Below are 14,069 nucleotides of genomic sequence, written 5' to 3'. Positions count from 1 at the left end.
TAGCAAAGGGATGCTTTGGCATCCTGGCCGCTACACAGGCTGAGCTAAATTACACTAGTGGGGGAATTGGGTCTCAATTTTGCAGGCCCCAATTTCTTGTTGCAGAACCTTAAGAACTTGCAACATCTGAAATCCACAAAATGATTTTTTACAAAATCGTGGGGGTTTTTTTTAGAAATAACCATACCCTCAAATAAATGCAGACTTTGCCAATGAAGTCTGAAGAATCTTTGCAAAACAGTAGCTGAAGAACTGCTCCTGAAATCAGTCAGTCCAGGCAAGTCCACAGAATGATTATAGGGTTCATTCCAAACTCACACTAGAATTTGGAATAACATACTATAAGGAAGCATGGAATTTAGTCTTCAAAGATATATAATTTACAGATATTGTTCTAACGGCAAAATGAAAGACCAGGGGGAAAAGGATTAAAGAAAAGTTACAACGAATTATTTAATTCAGTCAGAACCTCCCTTAAGAATTACGGTGGCTCAAAGGCTGGAAGATGTGACTAAATGCCACAGTATTTTTTTTTAGCATAGATCAGCTGCAATTTCCATTTCTAAATAGAGTATGTTTTTAAGCATACATAAAAATAGAATCACTGCAGATCTCCGCTAGCACCCTTGTAAATCGATATTTACTCTGTTAAAATTGGGGACCTGAAGTTGAATTAAGAATCAACCAGCATTAACAAGTTAACAGTAAGCTTTATGTTACCAGACTAAAAAGACCTGAAGTACCATGTTGCAGGGTAGGGCTGAGGAATTTGTGCAGTATCTGCAGGACAAAATCGCTCAGATCCGGACTGGCTTGGACTCCGACTGGGCAGAGTCCGGCAGAGCGGAGAGGGCAGGCCTTGATTATACCATTTGGGATGAGTTTGCCCCTGTGACTCTGGACGATGTGGACAGGATCATGCGTAAACTGAGCGCTACCATTTGTTTATTGGACCCATGTCCCTCCTGGCTGGTTTCGGCTGCCCGGGAGGAGACGGGGCTGGCTCCAGGCAGTGGTCAACGCTTCATTGACAAGAGGGTGTCTTCTCCTCCGCCTTGAAAGAGGCGGTGGTGAGGCCCCTCCTCAAGAAGCCTGCCCTGGACCCGACCTCATTGAATAACTACCGTCCTGTCTCCAACCTTCGCTTTGTAGCGAAGGTTGTTGAGAGTGTGGTGGCGCGTCAGCTCCCGCAATTCCTGGAGGCGGACTATCTGGACCCGTACCAGTCCGGTTTCAGACCCGGCTACAGCACGGAAACGGCATCGGTCGCACTGGTGGATGATCTCTGGCGGGCCCGGGACAAGGGCTGTTTCTCTGTCCTGGTCCTACTTGACCTCTCAGCGGCTTTTGATACCATCGACCATGGTATCCTGCTGCGATGGCTGGAGGGGTGGGAGTGGGAGGCACTGTTTTATGGTGGTTCTCCTCCTACCTCTTGGGCCACTCGCAGTTTGTATTGGCAGGGGGACAGAGATCTACCCCGAGGCCCCTCACTTGTGGGGTGCCTCAGGGGTCGGTTCTCTCCCCCCTCCTGTTTAACATCTACATGAAGCCGCTGGGTGAGATCATCTGCGGCTCTGGGGTGAGGTATCACCAATATGCTGATGATACCCAGTTGTTCATCTCCACCCCGAGCCAACCCAGTGATGCCCTTGACGTGATGTCCCGGTGCCTGGAGGCGGTGCGGGTCTGGATGGGAAGGAACAGGCTCAGGCTGAACCCCTCCAAGACCGAGTGGCTGTGGATACCGGCGTCTCGCATTGTCCAACATGTTCCATCTCTTTTGATGGGGGGAGAGCTCTTGCCCCCCTCAGAAAGGGCCCGCAACTTGGGTGTCCTCCTGGATTCACAGCTTAACCTGGAAGATCATCTAACGGCTGTGACCAGGGGGGCCTTCGCACAGGTTCGCCTGGTGCACCATTGCGCCTCTTTTGGACCGAGATGCCCTATGCACGGTCACCCACGCCCTCGTCACTTCTCGTTTGGATTACTGCAATGCTCTTTACATGGGGCTGCCCTTGAAGAGCACCCGGAGGCTTCAACTGGTGCAGAATGCAGCCACACAGGTGCTTATGGGAGTATCTCGGTACTCCCATGTTACACCACTCCTGCGCGAGCTGCGTTGGCTTCCGGTTGCCCTCCGGGTGTGATTCAAGGTGCTGGTAATAACCTTTAAAGCCCTACATGGCTTAGGCCCGGGGTACTTGCGAGACCACCTGCTGCCATTGTCAACCTCCCATCGCCTGGTTCGCTCCCACAGAGTCGGCCTCTTCAGGGTGCCGTCGGCCAGGCAATGCCGGCTGGCGACCCCCAGGGGGACAGCCTTTTCTGTGGGCGCGCCGACCCTCTGGAATGAATTGCCCCCGGAGCTGCGGACGACCCCTGACCTTCGGTCCTTCCGCCGTGACCTGAAGACCTGGTTGTTCCAAAAAGCGGGCCTGGACTGACTACGGTTTTAATTAGCTTTTTACTGGTTTTTAAATTGTCATATAATTATTGTATTTATTGTTTAATTCTTTTTTAAATTTTCTATTTTATGTTTTTAATTTTTATTGTTGTGCACCGCCCTGAGTCCTTAGGGAGAAGGGTGGCATATAAATTTAAATAAATAAATAAATAAAAAATAAATAGATAGATAAATAATAAAGGAATTTCCTGTAAGTTGTCAACCACTTCCAAAAACTGCAAATGTACCCCTGCAACCGCAGCATTCCATGCTTTTAAATCTAGCAGTGAGACAGGCTGATTTTTCCAGCAAATATATTCCAAGTATATGCCTCGGGAATCTTTCAATTTGGTTTGTATATTGTTTTCTCTCTACTCTGTTCATCCTTCTCTTGAGGTAACAACTCTAATTGTCTCTAGAGAAAAACACCGCTCTTTATAGTGCTGCCAGTGCACTTCATAACTCTTGCAACAGTACTTTATAGAAAATATCCGGAGGGACAGTTGTCACGGCTAATAGCTATATAAATCAAGTTTGAAAACCTGAAAATATGAGTCCAAATTACTAACTGAAGGATGTAAAAAGGAGGGGGGGGGAGGAGGACCCTTGGCTGACATCCTGTTCTCAGCTTTTCAGGTACAGGTACTTGAATTCCCCAACTCTCCTTCAAGAAAGGACATTATTGTGTAATCTTTTTTTTCTGAATGAGGCTAAAAAAAGTCGTCTGAAGTTCATCCAAATGGCAGTTTCTCAAGCACGCAAACTCTCGAGATATATATATATATATATATATATATATATATATATATATATATATATATATATATATATATATATGGATCCTTGGTTTTTCGGGTTTTTCCCCGCGTAGAACTAAAGGTGTAGGCGCAACGTTTCGACGGAATCCCATCCGTCATCATCAGGCTTTAGCTTCCTTCTTCTGGGAGAAGCATGTGGCTGTTTGTTCCTCTTTTTTAAACTGCCAGAGGGGGTGTGTTCTGTGGAGGTGTGCTCTGATTGGGTAGGGGACCAAGTGTGTTCTGATTGGGTGGGAGTGTGTTTTGAATGGTGGGTGTGTTCTGATTGGGTGGGGGGGTGTTCTGAGTGGATGGGCTGGTCTCAGCTGCCAGCTCCAGACCTGAGCTGGTGAGTTGTGCTGCTTTTGTTCGGCTTCGTGTTTGTGGTGGTGCCATGTTTTTATAGTGGGTGTCAGTTTGCTTATTGTGTGGTTTGGAGGGGTTTAAAGTGGCTGATGTTGCAGCTGTAGTTAGGTTTCTGTTTTGTGGTTGTGTGTCTTTATCGTTGTGGGTTCGGATTTGCTTTTTGAATGGTTGTGTGGTGGTGATGTCATGTGATGTTATCATGAGTTTGGGTCTGGTATCATTCTTTGTGGTTGGGCTTCGTCTGTCAATCAAGGCGGGTTTCCAAATGGCTGGTAGACGAGAGGTATCATCTCGTTTATTCATGCTGTGGGGGCGTTTTTCTATCTCAATGGCTTCTCTGATTATTCTGTTGTTAAAATGTTCAATTTTGGCGATAGTTTTGGTTTTTTTAAAATCAATTTCATGTCCCGTGGCTTCAAAGTGTTGGACCAGGGATGAAGTTTGTTCTCCCTTTCTGAGTGAGTTTTTGTGCTCTTCAATGCGTGCACTTATTCTTCTGTTGGTCTGTCCGATGTATGTGGTGGGGCAGGTGGTGCATGGGATTTCGTATACTCCTTGGTTTTCTAACCCAATTATGTCCTTGGGGTTTCTTAGGATGGTGGATATTTTTCTGTCTGTGTAGAATGCTGTTTTGATGTTGTGTTTTTGGAGGACCTTGCTGATTCTGTCTGTGGTCCCTTTTAAGTATGGGAGGAGGGCTTTGCCATTTTCTTTCTTATATATATATAAAGGTAAAGGTTCCCCCACACATGCGTGCTAGTCGTTTCCGACTCTAGGGGCCGGTGCTCATCTCCGTTTCAAATCCCAAGAGCCAGCGCTTGTCTGAGGACGTCTCCGTGGTCATGTGGCCGGCATGACTAGACGCCAAAGGCGCACGGAACGCTGTTACCTTCCCACCGGAGTGGTCCCTATTTTTCTACTTGCATTTTTACGTGCTTTCGAACTGCTAGGTTGGCAGAAGCTGGGACGAGTAACAGGCGCTCACTCTGCTACACGGCACTCGGGATTCGACCCGCCATACTGCCGACCTTCAGATCGACATATATATATATATACACACACACACACACATACACACACACACACACACACACACACACACACACACACAGAGAATGAACCATTAAGTCAACCCTAATTAGGTGACTTCTCCAAGACCATCCTTGATTTGGAAAGCTAAAAGAAAAATCTTAAAATTTAGATTCCCCGTGCAGATGCCGATGTAAGGGCATTGATTTCTGTGTACTGCCGCGAAGAAACCTGTGTTTGTGGCTTCGTTCACCTTTGCAATAACAAAACTACTCTTGCCGAGTCATATCCATGAGCCTTTTGCTAAGTAAGGCATTTCCTAAATAAAGGTTGTTTAGAATCTATTTAGAGCTCAACAATAAAGGGATGGATTCAGGTCCCCATGCCTATAATATTTTTTTTTACAAATCACCAAGGAAATAATATTATGGTTTTCATTATTTCGTCTGTAGCTTATTTTTCATCACAAAATATCACCAGTGGCCTACACAAAAGCCTATAAACAAAAGTTGGTGAGTTAAGAGTCTAGAGAAGTGTTCCAGTTCCTCTAAAGATAGAAAACTCACTGGATGAACTTCAGACAGTAACTTTTTTTAGCTTTATTTCCCAAGGGCTTTTGTTTTTCAGGAAAAACAAATGGCACATAATAATGTGCCTTCTTGGAGGAAAGCTGGAGATTCCAAGCACAAAATAAACCAGTAACATATTCATAAACAATACTGCACCTATATAGCTGGTTTACGTGTGTGTTGAGTAGATATAAGTGAATGGAAGAACACACACAGGAACATGCACAGTTCAATTCACAATTACTTCAGAAAAGAATGGGTTTCACTTGGAAATATTACTATTTAATCTACAATAAATATTTTATTGAGATCTGTGGTATGCTTGCCACCAACATACCCGCTGCATCATACAAGCAATGGCATCAAACAATACACGAGACAATAAATATCTATTATTCCTAACCGATGGAAAATTGTGATTACTGAGCCAAATGGTAACCATTGGAAGTATATAAATTATGAGTTGTCTTACCTGTGAGATTGGCAGCATATACATTTAATAAATAAAGGTATAAAAAGTACTTTAAAAAGATTCACCTGAGCATTTTTACTGATGCCATGCAGATACCACCAGAATCATAAAGACACCAAGCATATTGATGCAGCTGTTCATGATCTCGGGGTATTTGTCTACACCTAGTTAGCTTTTTTAAAAAACTAGAAAGATTAGGGAGAAATCATTCCACAGCGTTTTATGACTAAGTGGTTCTTACCCCCTGCAAAATAATAAAAACAATACGGAATTCTGGATTTTGATATTGATGGAAGAATGGGAAAGTAGAGAAGAGACAATAGATATCCTGTAGTAAAAGTTTAGATCAAGGGTGTCAAGTATTGCAACTTTTTTCCCATTGCCGAAGTTGGGGTGGGCACTGTTTTGGCACGATGCATCCGGCCCGCAGGCCAGCAGTTTGATACCCCTGATTTAGATTATTATCACTACTCGAAGTGTTTTGTTTCTAAGACTCAATGCCTGTCTTTAAAGCAAACTGTCTACTTTTCACCTCACCCCACACCCTATAAAACCACATCAACCGAGTATGAATCAGCAGTATTTTTACTTTGTAGGTATGTAAACATATTCTCTAATCATTTTTAGGAGCATGAAATTAATAGAAATGTTCATTTTTGAAGAGTGAGGGCAATTACATTCAAGCAGACTTGTCACAATGGTGTACCACAAGGACAATTCCAATATCATGGTTGAGAAAAATCTACCTTTTCTTTCTTAATGGATCCTATCACTGTTCCACTGAAGAAACTAGACCAAAACAAACAGTAAATTCAAGTGCTTACCAAAATAATATTTTAAAAGGATCAGCCCTTAACAAATTTAGCGATTATAATTCTTTCAAAAAATATACATAAACGCCCTTTCTAGTTTTCAACCCAATCAACACTGTCAGGGACAGGTACACCAAAATACAAAGATAATATTCATGACATGTTAATGATTTATTCTTTCACCAAATTGAAAATCTCAGCGCAGAACCGGCCGTGTTGAGTACATATTTATCCTAAAAGAAAACCACTTTCTTTTCATATGGTGTGGATAGCCAAGCTAAATTCTTATGATGAATCTGAAACTACTAAATTATTCCAGACTAAATTCAACAGGGGGTTTCAGAGTGATTGAGGATTTATCTATTCCCAGCAAAAGAAGAAATTACAGAATTACAGAATATCTTAAAATGCAATTAATTGAGAAAACCAAGTCTCTATGGAACTTAGTCAACATACTATTAGAAAAATGTAGTAATTCCCAGATCCAGAAAATTGTAAAATTCCTCCTGAAGTTAGAAATAGCTAGGGTGTTTAAAGCTCATGGTTTCCAAATTAGCAACTGAACTATGACAGGGAGAAGCAGCCAAAGAAAATGAGTGTTTCTTTCCACCGTTTGTGTTAGCTTCCAGTTCCGATGCTCCAGAGAAAACCAAAACAGGCTCAGACACACAACACAATACAAAAATCCCACTGCTTCAGTGTGGTTTACCGGATCAGCCCAGCCAACTAGATGTGCATTAGCATGCTAAGCTGGATTCACAAAATACATTTGCCAACAGCCATGTTTTGGCTTATTATGCAGTATAAATACAAGCTAAGCCTCAGAATTGGAAATAAAAACATGCATTGAGAGGGGCCTGACACCCTGATCTGGATTAATAATTGGGTTGTTTTCCTCCCACTCCACAGAAAGATGGGCCAGCAGCAGAGAATGCCAGGTTGTCCAGCGGCCACTGTGAGCCTTTTAATACACAGATATAAAAATGTAATGAATGAATGCATTACGTTGCTTTCCAGGTAGCTTCTCCTGTTTTTTTAGAAGTGATCCAGTGAAAGCAGAGGTGGTTTAATACAAAGGGGCTTTCTCGGAAAAGGGGAGGATTCTTTTAGGATGGGGGAAAGAGGCTAAGGAGATCGGGACCCTTCCACCACCACCCACCACTATTTATCGTTTGCTCCAAATGGAGGTAATTAATAATAAAAATAATCCAGGTTTCTTTTGGCCCCACCCGGGATCTGCCTTTCCTTCCTGTCCCTCGCTGGTCAGATGGAGGAGGAAATCAGAGTGCAAGAGAATAACAAGGAGGAAGAGGAGGAGATGATGATGATGATGAAGACGAAGATAAGATGATAATGAAGATGAGGAGGAGGAAGATAATGAAGAAATTGATGAAGAATTATAAAAACGACAATGGAAATGATGATGAAGATGATAATGAGGAAGATAATGAAAAAGTGAATGGAGATGAAGATGAGGAAGTTGGTAATGAAGATGAAGACTATAATGAAGATGGAAATGAAGATAATGAAGAAGATGAGGAAGATTATGAAAAAACTGATGGAGTTGAAGATGATAAGGTGACGAAGATAATGAAGACGAAGACTATAACAAAGCTGGAAATGAAGATAATGAAGAGGAGGATGAAGATGATAATGAAGAAGTTGATGGAGATGAAGATGATGATGGAGATGAAGACTATAATGAAGACGGAAATGAAGACAAGGAAGATGAAGATGATGTGGAAGACAATGATGGAGAAGCTGAAGATAAGATAATGAAGATGAAGACTATAATGAAGCCAGAAATGAAGTTAAAAAAGATGAAGATGAAGATAATGAAGTTGATGGAGATGAAGATGAAAATAAAGAAGCTGGAGATGAAGATGATAAGATAATGAAGACTATAATGAAGATAACAAAGATGAAGATGATGATGAAGGTAATGAAGTTGGAGATGAAAATGAAAAAGCTGGAGATGAAGATGATAGGATAATGAAGATGAAGACTATAATGAAGATAAGAAAGATGAAGATGATGATGAAGATAATGAAGTTGATGGAGAGGAAGATGAAAATGAAGAGGCTGGAGATGAAGATGATAAGATAACGAAGATGAAGACTATAATGAAGACGAAAATGAAGATAACAAAGATGAAGATGATGATGAAGATAATGAAGTTGATGGGAGATGAAAAGAAGCTGGAGATGAAGATGATAACGAAGATGAAGACTATAATGAAGACGGAAATGAAGATAACAAAGATGAAGATGATGATGAAGATAATGAAGTTGATGGGAGATGAAAAGAAGCTGGAGATGAAGATGATAAAATAACGAAGATGAAGACTATAATGAAGACGAAAATGAAGATAAAGATGAAGATGATGATGAAGATAATGAAGTTGATGGGAGATGAAAAGAAGCTGGAGATGAAGATGATAAGATAACGAAGATGAAGACTATAATGAAGACGGAAATGAAGATAACAAAGATGAAGATGATGATGAAGATAATGAAGTTGATGGGAGATGAAAAGAAGCTGGAGATGAAGATGATAAGATAACGAAGATGAAGACTATAATGAAGACGGAAATGAAGATAACAAAGATGAAGATGATGATGAAGATAATGAAGTTGATGGGAGATGAAAAGAAGCTGGAGATGAAGATGATAAGATAACGAAGATGAAGACTATAATGAAGACGAAAATGAAGATAAAGATGATGATGATGATGAAGATAATGAAGTTGATGGGAGATGAAAAGAAGCTGGAGATGAAGATGATAAGATAACGAAGATGAAGACTATAATGAAGATGGAAATGAAGATAACAAAGATGAAGATGATGATGAAGATAATGAAGTTGATGGGAGATGAAAACGAGGAGGCTGGAGATGAAGATGATAAGATAACGAAGATGAAGACTATAATGAAGATAAGAAAGAAGGTGACGATGAAGATAACGAAGTTGATGGAGAGGAAGATGAAAATGAAGAAGCTGGAGAGGAAGACGACAAGATAACGAAGATGAAGGCGACAACGAAGAGGGAAATGAAGATAACGAAGAGAAATAAGAGGAGGAAGATAAGGAAGAAGTTGATGGGAATAATAAAAGACGATAGAAAGATCCAAGTTCTCCTGACGGAGCTGGAGGAGAAGCCAGAACCCAGGCGAGGCGGGCCCGGGGCAGCCCCCGCGCTCTTTCCCCCCACCACCACCGCCCGCGCGGGGGCTCATGGGAGTTGTAGTCGGCGCGCCGAGGCGATCGGCGCGCCGCGCTTCCGAAGGGGCAAGGGCCGGGCCGGACTCACCGCTTTGCTCGCCGAGGAAGACCAGCTTGAATTTCCGCAGCGGGTTGCCGAAGTCGCCGCCCGCCGACATGACGAGGAGGAGTTGGAGGAGGAGGCCGCTGCTGGAGGACGACGAGGAGGAGCGGGAGGAGAGAAGGGTCTCCCCGGCTGACTCTCGGGGGGGAGGGAGAGGAAGAGGAGGACGGGCCGCGCCGCCTCAGGCGTTCTCCTCAGGCGCCTGAGGAGAGTTAGGCCTTTCCCGCCACGGAGCCGGCCCGACGCGCGGAGGACTGAGGGAAGACGGCGGCCGGGAGACGGCGGCAGCTCCTCCGGCGGGACTGAGGGAAGCGGCTCCGAGCGGATCCCTCGGCCACGACACCAACTTCGCCCGGGCGCCGCGCTGAGGCAATGCCGGCTCCGCCCGCCGTCCGCCTCTCCTCAGGCCAGGCCCCGCCTCGCGCCCGCCCGCTGCTCGCCGCCGCCGCCCAATCAGGAAAGGGGAAAAAGCAGCCCCTGCCTCGCGCGGATTGGAGGGAACAGGAAAGCGGGGGGCGGGGCCGGGCTCCCGTCGCTCACCCGCCGGCTCCAACCTCCGGGAGGAGCAGGAGGGTGACGCCAGCAGGAGTAGTGCGCAGGCGCCAAAACGGAGGGAGGGAGGGAGGTCTTGGGAAAAGAGAGAGAGAGAGGGCGTGTTTTGCGAGGTCGTGACGTCAGCCTACCTGCGGCGTCACACGGAGGGTAAGCATTGGTCGAAATGACCCCGGGAGGCGGGTTTTGTGGAAAAATCGTTACCCGTTCCCATGGTTACTCGCACCTCCTCTCCCTGCTTGGGTCTCGGGGAACATCCTTAATGGTAAAGGCTTCTGCAACGTGGCGCCCGCGAGTATTATTGTTATGTCTTTACATTTATATTCCGCCCGTCTCGCTACAGACTAGGCAGCATTACAGCTTCCATCATCCTCACCCTGACACGAAGGGAGTTGTAGTCCGAGAGCTCTGAACTGCACCTTGGCCAAAGAAAGTAGAAAAATTGGGATAATTTCATTTTGTATATAATATAATATAATATATAATGCAATGCAATACAATACAATACAATATAATACAATACTATAATGTAATATACTATACTAATAATATAATACTAATATAATAATACTATACTATACTAATAATATAATATAATATATAATTATAATATAATGTAATACTAATATAATATATTATATTAATATATAATAATAATAATAATAATATATAATAATAATAATAATAAACAGGCATATACATAGAATGAAGGCTACTGCTAAGCTTGTAAGCCGCCCTGAGTCTTCAGAGAAGGGCGGGATATAAATGGAATTAAAATAAAAAATAAATAAATAAAAATATAATATAATGTAATGCTAATATACTATACTATGTTATACAGTATTGCAGTTTGAAATCTGTGCAATACCTTGAATTGTTGGGTGACTGTGATTTTCTGTTAAGATTTATTCTTTTCTCCTCTATGCTTGTGAGATTCTGTACTAACACATCAAACAACTGGAGAAATTGCCCCTGTGTGGTCTCCACTCCATCCCGATTTACGGCCTTCCTTACCGCAGTTGTTTTAAGTGAATTGCTGCAATTGTTAAGTTAGTCGGGCGATTCTTAAGTGAATCTGCCTTCCCCTTTGATTTTGCTTGTCGGAAGTTTGCAAAAGGGGATCTCGTGAACGTGGGATGCTGCAACCGCCATAAATATGAGTCAGTTGTGAAGTGTCTGGATTTTGATCATGTGATGATGGGGAGGCTGCAGTGGTTGTAAGTGTGAAAAACGGTCGTAAGTCATGTGTTTGAGCTGAACTTCGGATGGGCACTGAACAAACTGTTGTAAGTCGAGGACTGCCTGTATTAATTATTTATTTATTGGTTTGATTTATTTGATGGCCACTGATCTTGCTTTGAATATAAAGTCGTCCTGGCTTTAGAAAATGTCTAGGCCAGGGCTAGGCAACCTTGGCTCTTTTATGACTTGTGGACTTCAACTCCCAGAATTCCTGAGCCAGCATGGGGGAACTTTGGCCCCTTCATGACTCATGGACTTCAACTCCCAGAATTCCTGAGCCAGCATAGGGAAAAATATGGCCCCTTCATGACTCGTGGACTTCAACTCCCAGAATTCCTGAGCCAGCATGGGGGAACTGTGGCCCCTTCATGACTCGTGGACTTCAACTCCCAGAATTCCTCAGCCAGCATGGCTCAGCTTGGAAACCTCTCCCTTTCCCCTCAGCATGGCTGACTCAGGAATTCTGGGAGTCGAAGTCCACGAGTCATAAAAGAGCCAAGGTTGCCTACCCCTGGTATAGGGCAGTGGTGGTGAACCTATGACACGCAGGCCAGAGGGGGCACTCATTCCCCATGCTGAGGAGAAAGGGAGAGGTTTCCAAGCTGAGCCATGCTGGCTCAGGAATTCTGAGAGTTGAAGTCCACAAATCATGAAGGGGCCAAAGTTCCCCCATGCTGGCTCTGGAATTCTGGGAGTTGAAGTCCACGAGTCATAAAAGAGCCAAGGTTGCCTACCCTGGTCCAGTGTAATCAAGAGAAGGACCAGGGGTGACCTGACAGCACTCTTCCAATATCTCAAGGGCTGCCCCAAAGAAAACTTGCCCGTCAACCTCTTCTCCAAAGCACCTGAAGGCAGGACAAGAAGCAACAGATGGAAACCAATCAAGGAGGGAAGCAACCTGGAAATTTCCTGACAGCAAGAACAATTAATCAGTGGAACGACTGGCCTCCAGAAGCTGTGGGTGCTCCATCGCTCGAAGCTTTTAAAAAGAGACCGGTCTGAAATGGTTTTGGGCCTCCTGCTCGAGGAGTGGGGTTGGACTAGAAGACCTCCAAGGTCCCTTCCAACTCTGTTGTTCTATGCTGGAGGTTAAGATTACCACAAAGCTGCTTCGAAACGGCTTTGCTTCGTCCAAGGAACAGGACCAAACTCGAATGCTCTTGAAAGGAAGGGAGAATAATCAGCAGAATAATTCATTTGTTTTTAAAACGAATGGCAGAGTGACATCGGCGTCTCTTTTCAACAAACGGGGAGAAAAGCCGGGCTCGTGAATGCCGGCCTCGCCAGGAGAGTGACTTTGTGGTTGTCTCCTCTTGCTGGGAGCCGTGGATAATTGATCAGGAAATGAACGAGAGCTGCCCAACTTCGCCGAGGCACGCAACCTCCCCCCCCCGTACAATTCCCACGCCTTTCAATCAAGTTTGCTACAAGGCAAAGCTCCCTGGTGGATTGAGCCCATTAGCAGACCCGCAGGTTGCTAAGCACCTGCCTCCGAGAATATCAAATCATAGCTACCTTGCAGCAACACATCATTACGTGATCTTTTCTTCTTCTTCCCCCCCCCCGAAGCTCTGGTAAACGGACGATGCAGTCTACATTCTATTCATAACCCAGCCAGCTTCCTCCGTGTTGTGTGATTCATCCTAGCTTTTCACGAGGGGGCAACAGCGGCGACCTGCAATCAAATCTTACGGCAGATAGACCACCTATTTGCATCACTCAGGTGACCCTGAGGACACAGGTAAACCTCCAAGTGGCCTCAACGACTCTAAAAAGAATGCAAATGACCGGCTGTCTACGAGGAGTATAAATCCTCCCATTCCTCACCATGCAGTCAGAGCGGATGGTGAAGACGGGAAGCGAAATGTCTCCAAAGAAAAACAAGAAAGTCCAGTTCGTCTCCTGAAAAAGCACCCTTGGGTATTTCCTTGAAGACGTTCCGCTTCTAGTTCCAAGAAGGCTCCACACCCATTTGCACCACTCAGGTGACCCTGAGGACACAGGTAAACCTCCAAGTGGCCTCAACGACTCTAAAAGGATGCAAATGACTGGCTATCTGGGAGGAGTATAAATCCTTCCGCTCCCCACCATCCAGTCTGAGCCGAAGAAGCTTCCTGGATGAGAAGCGAAACGTCTTCAAGGAAAAACCCAAAGGTGGTTTCTTTCAGGAGGCAACTGGACTTTGTTTTCCTTTGAAGACGTTTCGCTTCTCGTCTTCTCCATCCGCTCTGACTGGATGGTGGGGAGTGGAAGGATTTACGCTCATTGCGGACAGCTGGTCATTTGCCTTCTTTTAGAGAGTCGGTGAGGCCACCTGGAGGTTTACCTGTATCCTCAGGGTCACCTGAGTGGTGCAAATGGTTGTGGAGCTTTTTTATGTGTGGAACATCCTGCAGCCAAGAAGGCTCCCCGCCCATTTTCACCACTCAGGTGACCCTGAGGACACACACAAACCTTCA

General features: G+C 44.4%; 1 protein-coding gene across 2 annotated transcripts in view; it reads right to left on the bottom strand.

Annotated features, from left to right (window-relative positions):
- RAB6A (RAB6A, member RAS oncogene family) overlaps nt 1–10,204 on the bottom strand; it is a 65,426-nt gene extending 55,222 nt beyond the window's left edge. For both annotated transcript variants that reach the window (XM_083362192.1, XM_083362191.1), the window contains exon 1: nt 9,802–10,204. In XM_083362192.1, the coding sequence (XP_083218318.1) occupies nt 9,802–9,871 (70 nt within the window). In that variant the 5' untranslated portion in view covers nt 9,872–10,204. The remainder of the gene's footprint in view (nt 1–9,801) is intronic.
- Between the last annotated feature and the right edge of the window lie 3,865 nt (nt 10,205–14,069).

This window comes from Vipera ursinii, assembly GCF_947247035.1.
Source record: "Vipera ursinii genome assembly, chromosome: 4".
NCBI lineage: Eukaryota > Metazoa > Chordata > Lepidosauria > Squamata > Viperidae > Vipera > Vipera ursinii.
This window is presented reverse-complemented; position numbering and strand designations above follow the sequence as displayed.